The 20,490-nt window shown below is 42.2% G+C and overlaps 1 protein-coding gene across 1 annotated transcript; it reads left to right on the top strand.

Moving 5' to 3' along the window:
• The first annotated feature begins 625 nt into the window (after positions 1 to 625).
• LOC119745337 (transport and Golgi organization protein 6 homolog) lies at positions 626 to 19,216 on the top strand. The gene is made up of 13 exons (XM_038221631.1): positions 626 to 704; positions 1,704 to 3,011; positions 4,447 to 4,580; positions 5,192 to 5,354; positions 6,977 to 7,172; positions 7,914 to 8,096; positions 9,607 to 9,730; positions 10,601 to 10,951; positions 12,484 to 13,140; positions 15,700 to 15,865; positions 16,847 to 16,998; positions 18,272 to 18,385; positions 19,012 to 19,216. The coding sequence occupies exons 1-13, from the start codon at positions 638 to 640 to the stop codon at positions 19,186 to 19,188; spliced, it is 3,792 nt and encodes a 1,263-aa protein (XP_038077559.1). The 5' UTR covers positions 626 to 637; the 3' UTR covers positions 19,189 to 19,216.
• The last annotated feature ends 1,274 nt before the right edge of the window (positions 19,217 to 20,490 follow it).

Below are 20,490 nucleotides of genomic sequence, written 5' to 3'. Positions count from 1 at the left end.
GGTAACGCATAGCAACAAATGAAAAGTGGTGTGCAAAATGAATAGATGTTTTCACCGGATGACGTCAGCCTGCCCCTCCCCCCCCCCCCCCCCCATGTTGTACTTTTTAAAAAAAGGAGGGAAATAGAAGAATTAATACAGATTATGGCAAATTTTATTTGATTTGTTTGAGAAACAAAGACGTCATAAGATGGAATATCGACTGGAATCCAGTTCAGCTGATTTTTAGTTTCAGAAAACGCCCTGACTTATTTTGGTATTGGATCTTTTTTTGGGGGGGGGGCGTTTTTTTTGTATGCAAGATGGCTCATTGGTTGAAAAGTCCACATACACGTAGTTCTAGTAATTGAAAGGTAGGCTGGTAGGAAAGATTCCCATATCTGGCCATCACTTGTCGCCCTGTATGTGCACAAACCGTATGAGACTGGTCTGAAAATTTTTAAGTGTTTTCTCAGTAAATACTTCAATATTTTCTCTGCTAAATTTGACTTTTTTAAAGACATTATCACTTTCTGATGGCTGATAGGTCACGGAAGGGAAAATATTAGTGATGGCCAGATTATGGGAATCGTTCCGAAAGATATTTTTGAAGAGCGCCCTCTACATTATTTCCCTGTAAGATTTCAAGACATTCAAGATGGCTGCGCCCATGGAATATATTTCGGCTATTCAAATTTTGGTTTCTCCGCCGTCTAATTCAACTGGTAAGCAACAGAATGCAAAGTATATCGGGCATACCTATATCGGATAACGTCAGCATCAACACAATTTTCGAAAAAGTCAGTAAAATTGCATACATTTAGGCGTGTTAATTGAGTCTCGTGTAAGGCCGCAAGCCGGCCAAGACCAAGTCAGCATGTCAAGTGTGATCTTTTGCCGTTTTGGGCACAATACTGGCACTGGCACTGCACGTTTTACTGTATGCACTGCAGATACAGAATGTTAATGTCTTTGAAGTTTGGTCTGTTTTCGTATTCAAAGTACTAGTAGGCCTACATTGAACCGGTCCTCGCAATGAATGTTGCATCCTGACACCACTTTTTTCACCATCAGTATCTCAATGAAGGTCAGTCATCACAAAAATGTGGAAAAGACATGAATAATTCTTGGACTGAGTGAGAAACGTTTTCAATTTTGTATGAAAATACTTTGTGTATTTATTCCACGCATGCATAGACTCAGATTCGTAATTTTTTAGTAGTGCCGGCGGCACGTGCCCGGCCGGCCGCGTGGGTGCTTAGTCCATCATCCACCGTCGAGGCTGGTTTGGATTGGAAATTGCAGGGTCGACTGCATGATTTGGAAAGTGACCGATAGAGTCTAGAATTTCAAACTCCGACCCGCAAGTTGTAATTAATTATCCATTGAATAAGGTGTTTCAGGGTATATGCACCATCTTGTTCACGGGGCAAAAAGAGCGCATTTGGAATGACCGCATGATGACTTTGGGAAGTGCCAAAATTATCCATTGATGGTGCGTACACAGCAACGTGTGTCATGTGTGTAGAATTGCCCTGTCGGCAAGATGGTGCATATTACCGTGAAGCACCTTATTTTGCTTTTCTAAAAAAAATTAATAATTAAAAAAAAAATCCAAGTGGCCACCGAAAAAAGGAAGCGGGCAGGGACGCTAAACATGTCTTTTTTTTTTAACTGCGCCTATAGTGCTACAAATTCTTAACTTTTCACTTTATATTTTGCAGATGCACAAGGAGCCATTGATGATGCAGCAAGGTTTGACCACTCTCTGAGGTCAACCCTTGGTAAACTACACCAGGCAATTGAAAGTGATAAGAAATGCCAACATCTAGCTTTTGCCCTGGGGGCTGCACTCAGTGACTGGAAAGAGAGACTAACTGAAGAGGAAGACATACGCTGGTTGTATGTAGAACACTGTCTTGGTCTGCTCAAAGGATTGAAGGATGCCGTGGTCTTGCAGATGATAGAATTCCAGGAGGATCAAAGAACAAAACAGTCCAAGCCTCCAAAGCCAGGACCTGATGTTGCTCCACCATTATCCCCCGACACTTTCAGCATCGGACAGCAGAAGAATCTAACAACTGTCCTGCAGTTCATAGTTTGCCTGGGTCTTGTATCCAATCTGAAGCAAGGGGTTGGGATCCCAATTGAGAAGCGTTCCGGGTTTGGGCAGATGCTGGCTGGCAGAAAGTCAAACCCTGATGATGATAGACTGAAGCGTGTTGTGAAGGTGCTTCTGGAATGTGTTGAACAGCCTTCTCTAGGAGGGCTGATCCTGACGCGACATCTTGGTGACCTCCTGGCAGCTCTGCTGCAGATTTGTTACTCCCCAAAATCGTCTTCCAGTCAATCTCAGAAGCCGTCAAGAAATGAGGGCAAACAACAGGGCAAGAAGGTCATTGGTAAAACAGAGGTTTCAAGCACAGACGCCTCAGAGCACAGTGGTGTTACTGATGGCTTAGACAGGTCATCTGGTGATAAAACGGCCACCAAGTCCGGGATGCCATTATTCAGCAGCCCGGGCTTAATTGGCCTAGAGTTTAAACCTAAGTCCGAATGTGGACAGACACCAGAAACAGAAAGTCATGGTTCTGAATTTGAAATAAACGCTGATCACAGTAGGAGCAAGCAGTCATCCACTGATAACTCTGGTAATTTAGAAAACACAGATAGTGCATCTCTCCAAGTTGGTACAGTGAGTCTGGACAAAGATTTGAAAGCTCCAGGAACCGAAAGAGCAGCTGCCTGCTCTGACGGCACGGAGTTCTTCCAATCCCAGTTGAAGCGCCTTCTCCAGAAGACCTTCCAGCCCATGGTCATTAGAGAGCTTCTCTTCCTTCAGGGCGGTCCTGGCTCCCAAGGCAAGCAAACCACCCTGAAGGCAGACACAAAGAAGGTTTCAAAGGGTGGACAGAGTCCCCTTCCAAGGGCGCCACTGTGGCTGAGGCAGGAGTGTGGGAGGCTCTTGACAGAGCGGCTAATGCAACCCAAAGGAATTCAGTGGGTGCTCCGAGGGCTAGTGGACATTGGAGGTAAAATTGTTCCCACAAAGAATAAAATCAGTTCATGGGCAATGCCAGCATTATGAAAGGAAGTGTAATGTCTGATACAGAGCCCATTAACCGTCATATCTAATTACTGATTCAGAGAAATGATCTAAAACTCCTAGTCTGTAATCTCCTTGACCATTTAATACTAGGTGATGGAGGTATAAGATTTGAAAATCTTATACAGGTTTATTTACTGAGGTTGTAAAAGCTCCTTCACGGACATTGCATAATGCGGGAATTTCCCTCTTGTTAAAAAGTTTCAGGTTTGAGGATTGAAAAGTTTGGGCTCTTTAAACAGTGTGGAGGACGTGAACCAACATGGTGAAAGCTGCCAAATCAAGAACATTTCTTTATCGCTTCCAAGTGAAATCCAGAAAATTGAAGAGACCCGAAAACAGCCAAGTCTGTAGCTTTCATTTTTAAGAGAAAACCTTTCCTTCCTCAGAATGCACTCAAAAATGGATGGAAAATGTATTCACATGGACCAGTAAAAAATAACACCCATTCCTTACTGGTATACTTAAGTTGCACCGATTTACTGTTTTTAAAAATTTAATGACGTGTAAGAGTTTAGAATTTGGCAAAAGCAGGCAAACATAATGCATTGATTTCAATTAACAAGATTTAAATCTGAAATCATTCTGGTAAAGTCATTCTGAATAGCTCTATGGACAAACTTGTTCCTAAGTGTTTCTAACAAACTTTTCATGTACTTAAAGGCGTGTAGGGGCATTTGCAATTACCCAGAAACATACCGGTGCCTACTGATCTAACAAAAAAATAGTTGCTCAAAGTGAAGATAGGACTAGTACGCAATGCCCGGGGGCACAGATTTCTACATGCACTAGCAACAGAATTCAGTTACGAGACCCCAAGAATTGTGCAGATCCTGCGGTACATTTTCTCAGTTTTCTTGAATTGTCCACTGTCCACTGACCTAAAATTCCACAGGTTACTTGTTATGAAATCTTCTTCAGAATTTGAGCAATTTTGTTGCTTCAATTCAACTTAAATAAAATATACAAAAAGCAAATTTGCCCATTTACATATACCTTTAATTCAAATTTAATTCAAATACATTATCTTTACTTTAATTACATGTATCTTTAATTCAAATAGATGTATCTTTAATTCAAATGCATGTATTAAGCCCGGTTCATAGTTCACGCAAAAGCGAAGTGAAATTTGTGACGTCAACAATACATTCGAAGCGCGTCCACCATTGTTGACGACATGAATTTCGCTTCGCACAAGCTTTCGCGTGAAGTATGAACCGGGCTTTAGCCATTTAGTTAGTTTTGTGCGACTGTAGAACATCTGTCTGAATAAAGATGTAGGAGGCTGTCTCTAACTCTTTAAAAAGTCATCAACTTATTCCGTCTACTCAAAACCTTTCATTCTGATTCACATCCTGCAGGAGGGATGGGCCAGTCCCCCTCCTCATCTTCCACACCAGACTGGAGGAAGTGCGATGCAGTAGCTCGTCTCATCACAGACTGTCCCCTGCAAGGCAACACGCTGGAGAAATACTACAAACAAGTGTGCCCACAGGTAATATCATTGTCTCAACTCTCAAGGTCCACAATGTTTGCAAAATGATGGTAGCATTGTCTAAATATAGCGAAATTGGAGAAAATTGCAGGTAATTACTGTAATTTTCGGGACCGGACGGGCCAGCCGGCAGCAATTCTCGGTGTTTATTTCTCATCAATTTCCATATTTGTTTGTAAGAGTATCAACTGTAAATGATTGGATATAACTTTTGTGGCTCTTTTTATAGCTTTCGTAGTGTAAATGGAACTGGTTCAGAGCATTTTGACTACTTGTAGAATTTGGAGGCCTTACAAAATTGAAACCGCTGCGGTCGGTGCGGCTTATACGCCGGTGCGGCTTATACGCCGGTGCGGCTTATACGCCGGTGCGGCTTATACGCCGGTGCGGCTTATACGCCGGTGCGGCTTATACGCCGACTTCAAATCTTAATTTGCAGATTTTTGCGTGCTGCAGCTCATACTCAACGTTTCGACTAGCCTGCTATAGAACAGTGTGGTATCATGGAGATCCAAGTCATTAAACAATGTGGACTATGTGGTATTGACAGGGACAATGAATGACACAATAAATTTGACGGTTGTGTATTATCAATGCTGATCTGCTCCTAGATTCTTGAGTTGTTGCGCTTCAAAAACCAGGCACTGCTGAAGCAGGTGCTCCGCGTCGCTAGCAGCTGCATCATTGCCATGACGACGCATCATCCCCAGCTGGCTGGCATTCATCTGATTGGCCCGTTGCTGGAGCCACTCCAAGCAACCCTTCATGAGAGAGGTTGGTCAATTGTTTGTGTCATGCATGGTAACATTTTTTTAGCCTGCAGGCTCTGGAAGAGGGACAGGCATACAGTTGCCCCCCAACTATACCATCTGTCCCAACTAGGTTGGGACTAGCTAGACTGTCCCAAAGTGTTCCAGTTGGGCCTTCCTAACTATAGTTTGGGGAGTCAGGTTGCGTAGTGGTACTTTCCTCGCCTTCCACCTCTGTGACCCGGGTTCGAATCCCGCCTGGGCCAACATGTGGATTGGGTTTTCAGTCCCTACCTGATTCCATGGGTTTTCCCCAGAATATTCTTATTGGGGTTTTCCTCCCACCTCTAAAACTGTAATTTCTTCTCATTGTCTTCTTTCTACAGGTTTCTTCAGGCTTGCAGGCTACAGTGCCTAGGGCGCTTTTGAGGAATCCTTGGTTTCATTACCAGAATCAATTAATAATAGTTGTCTTGCACTCAACATAGTTTTTTTCGGCAGAATTCATCTAGGAAAGAGTTCTATACCTTGACATCACTTGATACCCTGCATAGAAACGCTATGAGACTGGTCTGAAATATTCTAAGGTTTTTTTCAGTAAATCTTTTAATATTTTCCCTGCTAAATTAGACTTTTTAGGACATGTTATTGCTTTCTGATGACTGATGGGTCACTGCAGTGATGTCCATGTATGGAATTCTTCCCTTAATTTAAAACGTGTCTTTTTGCAATTTCAAACAATGTCACCAAAACAAAATAAGAAACTAAATACAAGTCAATTCCTGACTGACTGACCGACAGACTGTCACTTGTGAATTAGACTGGTACTTAAGACCGTTTACCTATCTCGTTCTTATGTGATATAGCAATCTACGCAGCCTCGACTCCATGGGCGCGTGCGCATTCCTTACACTAACCCCTGGCCGTGATGATGACGTAAATGACGCTGATTGGCTATTCACAGCATACTGCGCGCGCATTTTGAAGATTGCACGCCGGGCGCGCCCATAATGCGCTCGCGTGCTTTGCACGTAACGTAACGTACGAAAACAAATTGTTATTCAAAAGTCGCGATGCCTGTACGATATGGATTATGGCAGCCTCGTTTTTCGCTAAAAATACCCCTGTATCTTCACTTGTAAAGGGACGAAAGGGGTACGTACATTTAATACAAACCTTTGCTAAATAACCTACATCCAAATGTTTTGTTTGAAAGGATTGATTCTTCAACATCACAACTTTTAACATTTTAAAGATGGCGTCGGCACGTAAAACGGATAAACTGCAGCCTAATTATAATGTGCCATATTTTGACACATTTAAATTACACAATTCCAGGGGTTAAGATCGCGCAAGGCATGATGGGAAACAACATGGCGCAGCACGATCGTACCCATGGGGAACGAGGTTGCAATCTACGCCACTTGTGCATTAGTCTGGTGCCGCTTGATTCATGTCCTGTCAAGTACTGATGCAATATGTCAAGTCTCCATGCGAACGGCGAAAGTTGCTTTTTCATAATACGTCACATTATGCAGCTTAATATATGAACATTTTAGCTGTTCTGCTGAATCAACGAAATAAAATTATTTTTTTGTGCTCTGCGATGAGTTTCAACGGACTTGTCTTATCTTGTTCTGTTGTCAGTTGAAGGAGTCGTAGCAGATGGTGACTCATACGTATTGGTGGATGAAGCTACTTTATCTCAATGCATTGAAGATATCCACCACGTCTTTGTCAGCGCCCCTGGGTCTGGTTCCTGCCTCATCCAGATGTTGCAGCCCGTCATGAATGCCTTATTTGAGCTTCTTTGCTTCGCCAAGCAAGGCGTCTGCAACCTCAGGTACATATTCTGCCCCTCCTCCCCTCAAAAAAAAAATTACTTAGCTGTGACTCCCACCACGTTTTTTGTTTTGTTGTTGTTTTGTTTTTGCATAGTGTTTGTTGATTATTAAGGGAATAAATATGCGCTTGGCCATGATTACACAAGAACGTTTAAACTGGCGAGAGGCCTGGTCACCATTATCCACGGCCAGGCCCCTAGCTGGTTTTAAACGCCTTGTTTAAAACCGGCCAAGCAGTTATTTATTCCCATTCATAAATACCTTTTGGTTAAATAGTCAAAACAAGTCAAAAATTCACTGCCTCGCGAGCGTAGTGCTAAAAATCTCCGTAAATGGAAATTGGTGTGCGTGTGGCATGTGTTGCGCAATGTGGCGCAGAACGCAGCGGTGCAGGATTTGGTTTTAAAACCAGCCGGTGTTTTATCAGCGGTATAGAACCACCCACATGACAGGCTCTTGACCAATAGGAATGGGTTAACTGTTTCAGGTAAAAATTTGAGGAAGTTTGGTGTATCTAGTTTTGAAAAAGATCCAACTACATTCTTCTGGTGATTCTTGAGACGTCTCAAGAATAAGACATTTTTTCCATTCCTTTCAGAACTCACATTGGGAGTCGTGCCAAAACTTCACGATGCCAGCAACATTACCAGATAACCTTAAGGCTTATTTGTGGTTCATTTCATGACACCATTGTCGCAAAATTTTGCTCATCTTTGAATAAATTTCCAACTCGTACCCAGGTCAACTCTTGAAGACATTGTGCTTACATTCTTCCGTCACACTGATAAGCCAGTCGCCTTGAAGTATCTGAGGCATGTAGCTTTTCTTGGGTGCGACCCCACGATCAAGAGCATACACAGGGGGGTCAAGTTTGCTCCTGGCTCAAAGGGGGGCGCCGTAGTCATGTTCAGACCAAATATCAGGTAAGGGAACATCTTAAAGGACCCATATAATGGAATTTTTTAAACGAGTGCATGGTGCCTTTTTAGTTTTATATTGATTGTGAATGTCCATGTTCATGAGCAACTACATGTTTGAGGTAAAGTTTCTGATTCATTGTTTCAACATGACAGTAAGTGAGTGAGCGAATTTAATGCAGATTTTTTTCAATAAGCAAAGTTTTGGGTTCACAAGTTGAACTCAAAATTGCTACACTGAAGAATGTGTGTCCTAAGTGACATCACATCAACAGCCCCCTCAGTAGTCAGGACAAGCTTGAAAATAACTTCCCAAAACAAACTAAAAGGATGTCTCATACTTGAAAAAAAAATGAAACAAGACAACTGGATTCAACTGTATACTGGAAAGAGAACAGTTTCACTACCATGCATCTAGGTCACTTTCTCAGCTCATAGTTTTTGTGTCGCCTAAACAAACTTTTGGGGACACTTACCAGCCTTAAATTTCGTATGACTTCATGACCGTGGAGGAGTGTGTGGCCTAGCGGTTAGGGTTCGTGACTCATGATCAGAGGGTCCGGGGTTCAAATCCAGCTGCTGGCCATATGCTGTGTCCTTGGGCAAGACACTTCACCCCCACTTGCCCCTCTCCACCCAGGAGTATAAATGGGTACCAGCATTAGCTGGGGAGTAACCTGCATCCAGGGGGAGTAGAAATATTCTCAGTCGTTTCATGCTTCTGAAACCGGAGATAAACGCTGGCCTGATGAGCCACAGTGGCTCGCGACAGATTTTCTTTACTTACTTGACCGTGTCCCTAAAAAACATAAAATTTCAGGGATTTAAGGCTATAATGCCCCTTTAACCCTTTAGTCACTGTAGCGCCCGAAACTGCCCCGCCTATTACTCCCTGTAGCACCTGAAACTGCCACAGCATTCTATGGTTTTATTGATTCTTCAGTGAATAAACACAATGTAATACAATGTAGTACAGGTGCTAATGGGTTAAAGGGAATGTACAACATTTGCTTTTGCTGCAATTTTCAGAAATAAATGGATTTTGAGGATTAGTACGTTATAGAAAATATTGTTAAACTGACTTGTTTCACGTTTTGGGCTTGTAGATGCCCATGTTCTGGTAATCTGGTTCCCTGACCCTACTGAAGATGAAACGGAGAAATGTAAAGACTTTGGGGAATTGTAAGGTCAGACAATCAGTCTAGCAGGATTGTACCCCTTCACAGGTGTGTAATCATTGCAAAGAAAATGCGGAATAACTAAATATGAAAAATCAGGAGCAGCTTTTGAAAGAAAACCAGTTTTCTCCAACGCTGGTTGGCCGACCAGCATTGGAAAAATACAGTTTTTCTTGAAAATGTCAGCTCACCAGGAGCCACAACTTTACAGGATGCTTTAGACTGTCATTCCCTAACAATTCAGTAAGGTATTTCGTGATTATTTGATCATTTCGTTTTTTTTTTATGTTTGCAAATGTTGAACCTTCCCTTTAATTGTCAATGTACATGATACACAGTGCTGATGAGCTCTTCACCGAGGTTTTGATGTCACAGGAGAACAGAGCAGCCACTCTGTTGGAGTTACTTCAGAAACTCAAGACGGAGGCACTGGCGGGAGACTTCTTCATAATTGTGCTAAAGGTTTGTCAGTTATTCCTTCAGAGAGTTGTCACTTTACAGTGACCTTCGGCCGATGCCGTGACAATTCTAAGGCATCAGATTTTGCCGCGTGTACAGACTTTTCGCTTAGCAAAAATAGTTTGTTATTGCTTTACGATAGGCTTAGCAAAAATACTTTGTTATTGGTTTACGATAGGCTTTCAGCAATTGCATAGAGCAGAATAGTTTGCTTTGCAAATTAATACCTCATTTGTTCATAAATTTAATTAATATCTCATTTATTCATCCCCTGCTACTTGTGATTTAACATCTGATTGACCTGATGATAATTTTGTCCAATAACCCTAACCTTCCCAAATCCTGCACAATCCTCTTTGCAAAATGGAGGATTTTGCAGGATTGAGGCTATATGGCAGAAATGTGTGGCTGATTTTGGAGGATGCACTGTGTCAAGGTCTTGGGCCAGACCTTGTGTTGTTTATGCTCAGCCGTGCATAAATGTAGGCATAGATTATACTTGAAATCCTCCGCACTGCTCCAGGATGTCACTGGCTCTGCCTCAATATATTGACATTGATAGCCAGAGTGTTTTGCAGGATTGAGGCAGTGGTCACCCCTCCAAGAACCACATTCAAGAAATAACAGAGGATTTTGGTGGATTGAGGCTGTATGCTATTTTTACACAGAGGCAGTTGGAGGATTTTGCAGGATTGAGATTGCATCCTAACAAAAATGCCTAGGGAGTTAGGGTTAATAATTCACTTAAACTAAAGAATTTGTATTAGCATTTTGAAAAGCAAGTCTTGTAATAACTGACTCTTCTTCGCAAAGCAGTTCAGAAAATGTGCCTCTCTTTCACAAACTATTTATGTGGCAATTCTTATATTTCAGGAGTTAACCAACATCACTTCGTCGAACGCTACCGACCCGAATCTCCCAATTTCGGTTCCCCATTCCTCAGATGCTTCCAGCACACTCCTGGACCTTGAGGAGGGACGGGACGGTCAGGTAACCCGCCTACAGCACTCGCTGCAGGTTCTAGCCCTCTTGTCCAAGCTCTGCGAGGACCTTGGGCCAGACGTGCTGGAGAATACCGCGCAGATGCTGGAGTTTGCACGGGCTACGCTCGACCGTGCCGCCTCATCCCTGGATGTTAAGGGGGAGACGTTTGACGTCTTCGAAACTGAGACTCTGACGCTGGCGTTTGGACTGGTTTCTGCGATCCTCAGTGGGGATTTAGAGGTAAATCAGTGTGCCATTAAAGCTACAGTCCATCATTTGCAGCTATCCAACAAGTAACTGACGTAATTATTGTTGGAAAGCAAACTTGTTTTAAAGAAAGTTATGGGACTAAACTCCCTGTGAAATTATTCTTTCTGGCAAGCTGTCGTTTTGAAGAAAACAATGAAAGAAGGCCTTTCCAATGATGCATCTAAAAACGCATCGTTGGAAATTTCCGTAAGTAGTTCGTTTTTAATTTGGCAAAGCGCACGCAACCGTTGACACGACGCACACGCATGCGCGGTTGCTATAATTCGTCGATTCAGTGTGCAACATCGCGTAGCTGCATTTGGCTGGATGAGAACGTGTTACAGACGCTGAATTTGGGTGCAATGCAAAACATGACTCAGCAACTTTTGATTTGAAATCAAGATCCTAGAATATTGTTTTCTCGAAACATGCAGCATTCACTGAGCTAAAACTTCACCGGATTAGTTGTTAAGCACCCTTCTTTACATTTTAAGCACTTTTGTTGCTTCAAACAAACATAATGCACAAATTACAAATGATGGACTGTACCTTTAAGGCAGATTAAACAAAAAAAAAGTAGCTCATCCAGGCTTTTTGAAAAAACGAAGTAGGTGGCTCCCCTGTTTTTTTTCCAAGATGGCAGGTGGATTCATCCATTTTTTTGCCTCTTTTGCTGATACACAATTGTGTCCAAAGGAGCCATCACCCTTTCTACATAGCTACGGTTTTGTTAGAAACAAATAAAAACTATATTAACAACATTTTCAAAATATTTTGCAAACAAATGATTATATTATCAAAAAAAGGGGGGGGGGCGAGTTGTGCGGGAACAAGGACGCTGGCAGGAAAAAGGACACGGTTGGGGATGAGAAACTTGTATATTTTTTGAATTGGCCTAGTAACTCTTGCTCCTTGAGTGTAGTTTTGCTGTGCCGCCTGGATATGGTGATACCCTCCTCATGGAGCGATCTAGAGGCTGCTTATCATCAGAATAAGCTGGCCATCCCTTGGAGAGTGTGGCTGCACGCGGTACCTAGCACCTCTGTTGTGATACCCGGGGATGAGGTCGAGTTCATCCCGAATTCATGAAGTAGAGTTCATCCCGAGTTCACCGCAAGTCGCAAGTCCAAGAAAACATGGTTCTTATTTTTTAAGAGATTTAAAGTGCCTGGAAGGTATCGTTGTGGAATGGCTAGACATGTTTGAATCTCAAAAATGGGTCCACTCTGAGGAATGCAACATTGCCATGGCAACCAATGACCATTGCATCAACCTATGCTGCATTCCGCACCAGGGGCTAAATTCAGTGAGCTTTGAAGAACGTCGAAGCGTTGCTTAAGTACATTTCAGCAATGCAAATATCCTTTGATGATTTCCTGTTTTAGTGGCTGTAACATTATATTATCTGAGCATATACAGCACAATATTTTTGATGAACTATTAAATGGAAAAATTCCAAATGGATTCTCTAATGCAAAGCTGTCTGCAATTAATCTGATGTGTTTTAATTCCTCCTCCTGCAGAAAAAGATCACTTCGGAGCACAGACAGTCTCTCATGGACCTCTTACCATCACTGGAGAAAATATCCAACGAACACCCAATTGAGCCGCTCCAGAGGACAGCGACAGACCTGCGCATCTCCATAGCAACCCACGGTGCGGTGTGGGCAGAGTCAATGAAGGAGGCCACCGAGAAGCTAAAATCTACAAAGACGGTTACGAAGACTGCAGCTGAAATAATGAAAGAGAAAAGTAATAAAAAACCAGAAACATCGATCGGGAGAAGTAGGGAGAATTCACTTCAAGAAGATAAGGTGGATGCGGACAGTAGGACTCAAGTTAAGAACGCAGGGAAAAGTACGGACGGAGTCACTGGTATTCCGCAACCCAGAGACCAGCCCACACTTCCAACCCCAAAATCCTCTGCAAGGGCATCCGAACAAAACCCCTCTGACGGGCGAAAAGATGACAGCAATGCGCCCCTCAGCAAGGCCTTCGACGAGGCGTTCCAAGACCTCTTTGACCCACTCTTGCCCTCCAGGGGCCATGCCTTGAGGGCGCTAGGCAAGCTGCTGCAAGCCCGAGACCCCAAGGCCGTGCAGAAACAGGAGATGCTGGTGGGAATATTTGAGGAGAATCTCAGCCACGAGGACTCATACATCTATCTATCAGCCATTCAGGTAATCCTCCATTCCAAGTGGGAGTTTGAGCACAAACTATGGTTGAAGAAGTACGACTGTTAAAGATACAGTCCATCATTTGTAATTTGTGCATTTTGTTCGTTTGAAGCAACAAAAGCATTCAAAATCTAATGAAGGATACTGAACAACTAACCTGATGAACTTTGAGCTAAGCTTCAGCTGTATATTCCGAGAAAAATAGCATTCTAGGATCTCAATTTCAAATCAAAAATTACTGAATCATGTTTTGAATTGTTTTGAATTGCAGCTATACGCGACGTCGCGCACTGATCCGACGAATTATAGCAACCGCGCGCGTGTGTGCGTCGTGCCAATGCTTGCGCGCGCTTCGCCGAATAACAAAACGAACTACTAATTTAAATTTTCCTACGGTGTGTCTTAAGATGCACCGTTGGAAAGGCCTTCTTTTGTTGATTACTTCAAAATGTCAGCTTCCCAGAAAGAATAATTTCACAGGGAGTTTAGTTCCCTTACTATCTTTCAACCAAGTTTATTTTTCAACAATGATTAGGCCAGTTACTTTTCGGATGGCTGCAAATGATGGACTATAGCTTTCACTTCGCATAAACTCATGACGGCTGAACCACTCTAGTCGACCATTTGGGGCACGAGCGTGGGGCACGTTTGCATTGCTGGTTATAAGTGTTCACATTATATATATTGTTAAAAGTTGTGGCAGTTGTGAGAGCAGAGAATGGCAACTAGTGGCTAATGTGGGTGACAATGTGATTTCTTCAACAGTGGTTTGCAGAGATGCCACTTTTCCGGTTTTAACCGGAATTCCAATTTTTTTTTAAATCTCACAAAATTCTGGTTTTTCCGGCCGTCAAAATAAACCGAAAAAAAGAGAAGAAAAACTGTGGAAATGCATTGATTTTTACCTCGTTAGCACTCTCGATTTAGTACATTTAGGCGCACGCACGGCACAACGTTGTTCGTTGAAGTAGTCTTATAAACAGTCTTTGTTGTTGCCGAGCCTGCATGTGGTACAGGCGGCCAATGTACTTGCATGTACTTGTACTTGCTTCACCGCATGCGGGCATGTTGTGCGCTAAGCACACGTAGCATTCAGCCTGGAAATCAAGTCTATCATTTCAGTTATCGCTGGTTTCCGATCGCAGTGATATATGTGAATACAAAAAACGCCGGGTACCAACCATGTTTTCGTCGAACGAACTGCATAGTGCAAAGGTCATGTACACAGACAACAGTGTTGTGGAATCGTGTATGTTTTGTGTCGAATATTTGCGTTGGAAATTCAGGAAGGCAGAATAAATATTAGGAATATGGAAAAAGGTCGAAGTGGTTGAACGAACCGACAGCTTAAATACCATAGAAGCAAAATTAAAAATAAACGGAACTGGGCTTGGTTACAAGATAAAGATGACAATAGGGACTTCGTGTCGGACTCAGAGTGGCTTTTCCACACACAAAAAAGTTCCGTTTTTTTTTCAAGCAGCCGTTGCGGTTTTTTCAAGCAGACCCTGTGGCATCTCTGGGTTTGAATCGGGTTGTTTAAGTGAGCGGGCCGTCGCTGTGTTATGGGGAAGTTTTTTATTGTTAGGCAAATTAGGCAAGCCAAAAACGCTGTCACAAGTAAAATAGCAATTCTTTTACTTCAAACACAAAGCTGTAAGTGCCTTGTATCAACCTTGATAAGTTTTCCTATAACAGGCGCCAAGACGATCACGATTTGCTGGTAAAATGGGTAATCTTCAATCGCTACGCCACAACCTATGCCACCTAAGATGACTGTGCAAGTTACGCCATAATGTGTACCGCAACACGCGGACTAATGCACTATAAAACTTCCGTGAAATTGTCATAACTGAAATGTTGTGAAGTGTGAAATTTGGCGCAGCTTGCGCAATAAATTGTGGCGCAAGTGGACTTATGCCATTGGAGGGTTAGGGTTAAACATTGCACTGAATTTCACGATCGTGGATGTGTTGGAATCGTAGGGCATGAAGGTACAGTCGACTCTCGTTAATGCAAACTCAGCTGGACCTAGCCAAAATGTTTGTTATATCAGAATTTTGTATTAAGAGGACCAATGGTCACATTCATTGTGCGCATAAATTCAGTCGGGACCAAGGCTTTTTGTTTGTTATAACCAGAATTTGTATTAACCCTTAGAGCTGGGAGACCAAAAAAATTTCGCGGTGGACCCACACAGAGATTTACACCACCACCCAGTTTTTTATGTCAATAACCCCCTCCTGCAAGCCCAAAGCAATTTTAATCCCCATAAATGGTGAATTGGAGTTCCAGACAAGACTTAGATGGCCATTTTATGTTATCTTCGAATTTATATGTCCGTTTATATCTGGTTATCTATTATTCTTGGGTCAATACTTGGAATCTAGTAAAAATTTACGCGGTGGAACCAAGTGGAGAATTTTATCACCACATGTGCTTAATAGGTCAATAACAGTTTTTGTATTAACAAGAGTCAACTGTATACTGTTTTGACATCTAGCTGCAAGCTGGTTGTGTGCATTTCTTGCCTTTGAATGAATCATTGTTCTCTTTGTCAAGGCTTTGTCCTGCGTTGCTGACGCTTTTCCCGAGCGGGTCATCCCTCATTTGTGCCAGGAGTTTGTCGCTTGCCAGCAGGAGGACAAAGCCAAGAAAAGGGTGAAGAGGACATCGGAGACCAGAGTGAAACTTGGCGAGGCACTGGTCAGAGCCACAAGATCCCTTGGTAAGTTCCCTGACTCGTTGCTGGTTGATAAATGCACTCTTGAATGCTTGTAATCCACACAAAGCTGAGATGTTGAAGAGCACCAGACTGAAGTTCTTTTTAGTTGGTTGTCCATGTTTTAGTGGCTTGATTTAGGTCTTCAATTTTGAAATGAGACCTTTAACAAGTTGCATTCCTCATCTGACGTTTCCACTTCATAGGGGTTAAGAGTAGATTTTTTTGGTCTTCTAATGGTCGGTTCGTATGCTGATGCAATGTGAATTTGAACAGGAAGTTTTTAAGGGAATGTACAGCATTTACTTTTGCTGCAGTTTTCAGAAATAAATGGATTTGGAGGATTGGCATTTTATAGCAAATATTGTTTGTAACTGACTTGTTTCACGTTTTGAGCTTGTAGATGCTGGAGAAACCAAGAAAACCAATCGTGTTCTTGAAGTCTGGTTCCATGACCCCACTTAAAATGAATCAGAGCAATTGATAGACTTTGGGGAATTGTAAGGTCAGAGAATCAGTCTAGCAGGCTTGTACCCCTTCACAGGTGTATAATCAATTGAAATGCGGAATAACTAAATATGAAAAACTAGGAGCAGTTTTTGAAAAAAGCCAGTTTTCTCCAACGCTGGGTGGCTGACCAGCTTTGGAACAATACAATGTTTCTTAAAAATGTCAGCACACCAGGAGCCACGATTTTACAGGATGCTTTAGACTGTCATTCCCTAACAACCCAGTAAGGTATTTCGTGATAATTTTATCATTTCGTTTTTTTTTATGTTTGCAAATGTTGCATCTTCCCTTTAAACACAGTAAAGTTAGTGTGACGTAAAATTCCCTTTTGTCAAATTAACTCATTTTGGTATTAAACTATACAATTTTCCATCCCGCACAACCTTGTATTTCAAGTTCAAATTAACCTGTCTGGATCATATTATATGCGTTTTGAGTTACGGTATGTTGTGAGTATTAATGGTTTGTTTTATGTAGGTGAACTGGTTCCCCGCTATAGCAAGGTCTTGCTGGGTGCATTTCTGCACGGTGCGCAGGACACCGATGCCGTCGTCAGGGCCAGCAGCCTGTCCAATTTGGCCGATGTCTGCAAACTTCTCAGGTTCTCCCTGGGCCCAAATCTCCACGAGGTGAGCACGCAATGTTCATCACTTCCCAAGTGGAAATTTAATTATATTTGTTGTAATCATAAAATTGAGCACAGAAATTGACTGGAGCAGGGTTCGAACCTGTGACCTTCGAAATATACCGTACTGGCACTCTACCAACTAAGGTTTCCAGCCCTACGCTGGCGGTTCCCCAATTTGTCAATGTCTTTGTTCAAGAGCCGCTAGTCTGAAGCCATAAACCCATATATATGCCATGTAGCCAGGGATCACGCCTAAAGTCACGATGCTAGCAACAGTAGCAATGCTGCAAACTTGGAAACCCAATCCATCATATGAATTCCTTTGGGGAACTAACCCACCGGGCCGGTTTTCATGTGCAACCTCTATGAGAGAACGCGGCGAAAAAATCGTTAAAAACAGGCCTTTTTTCACATCTGTCGCCACCACTTCATTATTCGACAGGGTATACCTTAGATCTCACTACAGTGTGACCCTAACAATATACTCTTTCAGAAAATGAAAGAAAAACTGAATAAAACACCGAGTTTCACTCGCGAATTGATGTTAAACATTGCATTTTCAGTCAAAAATCTCCCTGTTTTGTGTGTAAACCACACGTTCAGCCAAGAACTGGTCCATTAACATCATCATAACGTTAAATAGCGCCACCTGGGAGCTTAGATGTCTCAAGTCATTTTTCTTCGTCTCGGCAGCTTTCCAACAATATAACCCTTATTGTGATTGGTTAAGGTTTAGGCTCGCGTGTATTCATTTACTAAAGAATTGTACATCTAAACTCCAATAAAATTTGCCGTTTCTCAATGGCTCAGCGCGTAGGGTCTGTTTATTGTACACGTGCTAGGCAGCGCTACTGTATATACACAGAGCCCGGGAGCTCTTATCTCTATGTGTCCAAGGTCATCTGGCTGTGCGCTTTGGCCAGTTTACATGGGGTCCTTTTGACCACAAAGGATTTGATATGTTGTTGTACCCAGGTACCCATTTTTTTTTCAATCGTATACCCGGCTCCCATACTACCAGTAAATGCACACCCCTACGTTGACTTCAACATTTTCGAATCTCTATTTTCACAGACTAGGGGGAGAAAGAAGGGCAAATCAAAAAAAAATAAGGTATTTTTTTTTCTAGCAGCTCCCACCCCCTTCTGGATCTGCCAAAGACTGAGTAAAATAGATTTCATATTCCATAACCAGACAGTCATAACCTTATCGAAAACAATATTCAAATTATTTTTTTTTTTCATTCTCACTTATTTCTCCCTTAATTGTATCAGGTCCTGAATTGCCTGATGACCATCTTGAGGAGTGATCCAGAGCTGCAAGTCAGACGGGCCTGCGTTCTTGTGCTCACCCTCCTTCTCAGAGGCCTTGGTAAAGATGCAATCACGGTAAGCAAGTCCATGTGACTCTACATCTTTAAATTTCAAAATGACGGACCGAGGATGTTTTAAGACCACATCCAAATTAATTGGTTATTGCTGGCAATGGCCCACAGGTGCCTATGTAGTACCGAAGTGTGACGTCATTTAGAACCAGATAGTGTAGTGCAAACGAATGGTGTACGCGTGCGTGTTGGTTCTCGGGCTGAATCACGCGCTAATGTCTTTTACAAACTTTTTGTGCGCGTGACGTATTCACTTCAGTACTCTATAGGGCTCTCCCAATGACCTATGTGACCCGGCCTACATTCGGGTACCCCGGAAAGTCAGCGTCGCCATTGTAGTAGGCAAATATTGTACAGGGCCGCGCTCAGTAGGTTGTAGCAAGCCTTCAAAGCTGTGACGGATGGCCAAAATTCTGAGGAAAAACTCTCCCTGTTTAAAAGGGGTGTCAAATAGTTTTCATACATTTAAGAGGAGTAGAAAGCTGCACAAAATGTGTTCCAAAGAAAAATTCTTTGCATTGACCCCTTAAGTCTCACTGTTAAGCTTAGGGTGTCTTACTTAAAAAACAAACACAACAAACACCATTGCATTGTGACGCACACTTTTTTCTGTGCATACCTCAATTGCAGGTTCTGGAAGGTGTCATGAAGGATATTTACCGAAGCCTGAAGTTGGCGCTGAGCGTGGAGACAGACGATGTCATCAGACTTCACTGCCAGCTTGCCCTGGAGGAGATTGACGTTTTCATGAGAGAATATCTCTTCCCAAAGCAAACACTGTCCAAGAAAATTACTGTGCTACCTTGATGATGATGTCATATCAAACTGGACTTGCATGGTGGTGGGGGGGGGGGGGGGGGTGTTGAGGGGTAGGGGAAGCATATTTTATTGAACTGCAAAGCACAGAAGTATGCTATAAAGTAAAATTGGTTTCCAGTCAAATTGCCTTGTGATGCTTATTGTTTTTACTGGGTCTGTATTTAGCTGATTTCTGGTTAGCATATATATTTGTTAAGTAATTTCTTTTACTTAAAGGTAGAGTAGATCATTTGCAGCTATCCAAAAAGTAACTGACAAGATTATTGTTGAAAAGCTTACTTGGTTTAAAGATAGTAATGGCACTAAACTGCCTGTGAAATGTTCTTTCTGGCATGCTGTCATTTTGAAGAAAACAATAAAAGGTCATTTCCAAAGATGTGTCATATGACACATTTTTGGAAACTTTCGTTAGTAGTTGGTTTGTAATTGGGCAAGTCCGTAGGTGGGTGCGTGCAAGTGTGGACATGATGCACACATGAGCACGTGGTTGCTATTATTCGTCAGTTCAGCTGCATGACATCGCGTAGCTGAATGAAAACGTATCCCGGATGCTGATTTGGGGGGGGGGGGGCAATTCAAAACATGACTCAGCAAATTTGAATTGAAACCGAGATCCTAGAATATTGTTTTCTCAGGATATACAGCATTCACTGAGCTAAAACTTCACCAGGTTAGTTGCTAAGCACCCTTCTTTAGATTTCGAGCACTTTTGTTGCTTCACAGGAAAAAAAATGCACAAATGACAAATGATACACCCTACCTTTAAATTAGGAGCCCTATGAAATTACCCCTAGATCTCCAAAATTTGCTTTAATTATCTCCAATTTTTTTTTTATGATTGAGGTCCTCAAATAAAATAATTTAAATCTTTTTAGCTCGATCCACCCTCGGCTTCTGTGAAGTGCACGTGTTTTAAAAAAAGTTGTGCATTTTGTGTAATTTTGAAATTTGTATGATGTAAATAGGTCAAATAATTTCATAAAAATTCACAATTTCCGAATTCAAACATTGGCAATTGAATTGGTGAATGCCTTTTTAGCCTGGGTTGAATTGTTGACCCAGCTTTCCTGCCTGCTGCTAGGTGGAGGACTGAGACCCCCCCCCCCAAATTCCCCTTGGGTCCTACTCAAGATACTCAGTGCTTCCTGCAGTACATTTTTTTTGCTCAGATGGTGAATTTATAATTCTGTTAGTCAGAATCGGATCAGATACTTATAAATACCATATACATGTACTGCCCATAATTGACAATTCATGTACACATATATGTTTTGAACATTAAAAGAATTC

This window comes from Patiria miniata, unplaced genomic scaffold, assembly GCF_015706575.1.
Source record: "Patiria miniata isolate m_02_andy unplaced genomic scaffold, ASM1570657v1 HiC_scaffold_12, whole genome shotgun sequence".
In the NCBI taxonomy this organism is placed as follows: Eukaryota; Metazoa; Echinodermata; class Asteroidea; order Valvatida; family Asterinidae; genus Patiria; species Patiria miniata.
This window is presented reverse-complemented; position numbering and strand designations above follow the sequence as displayed.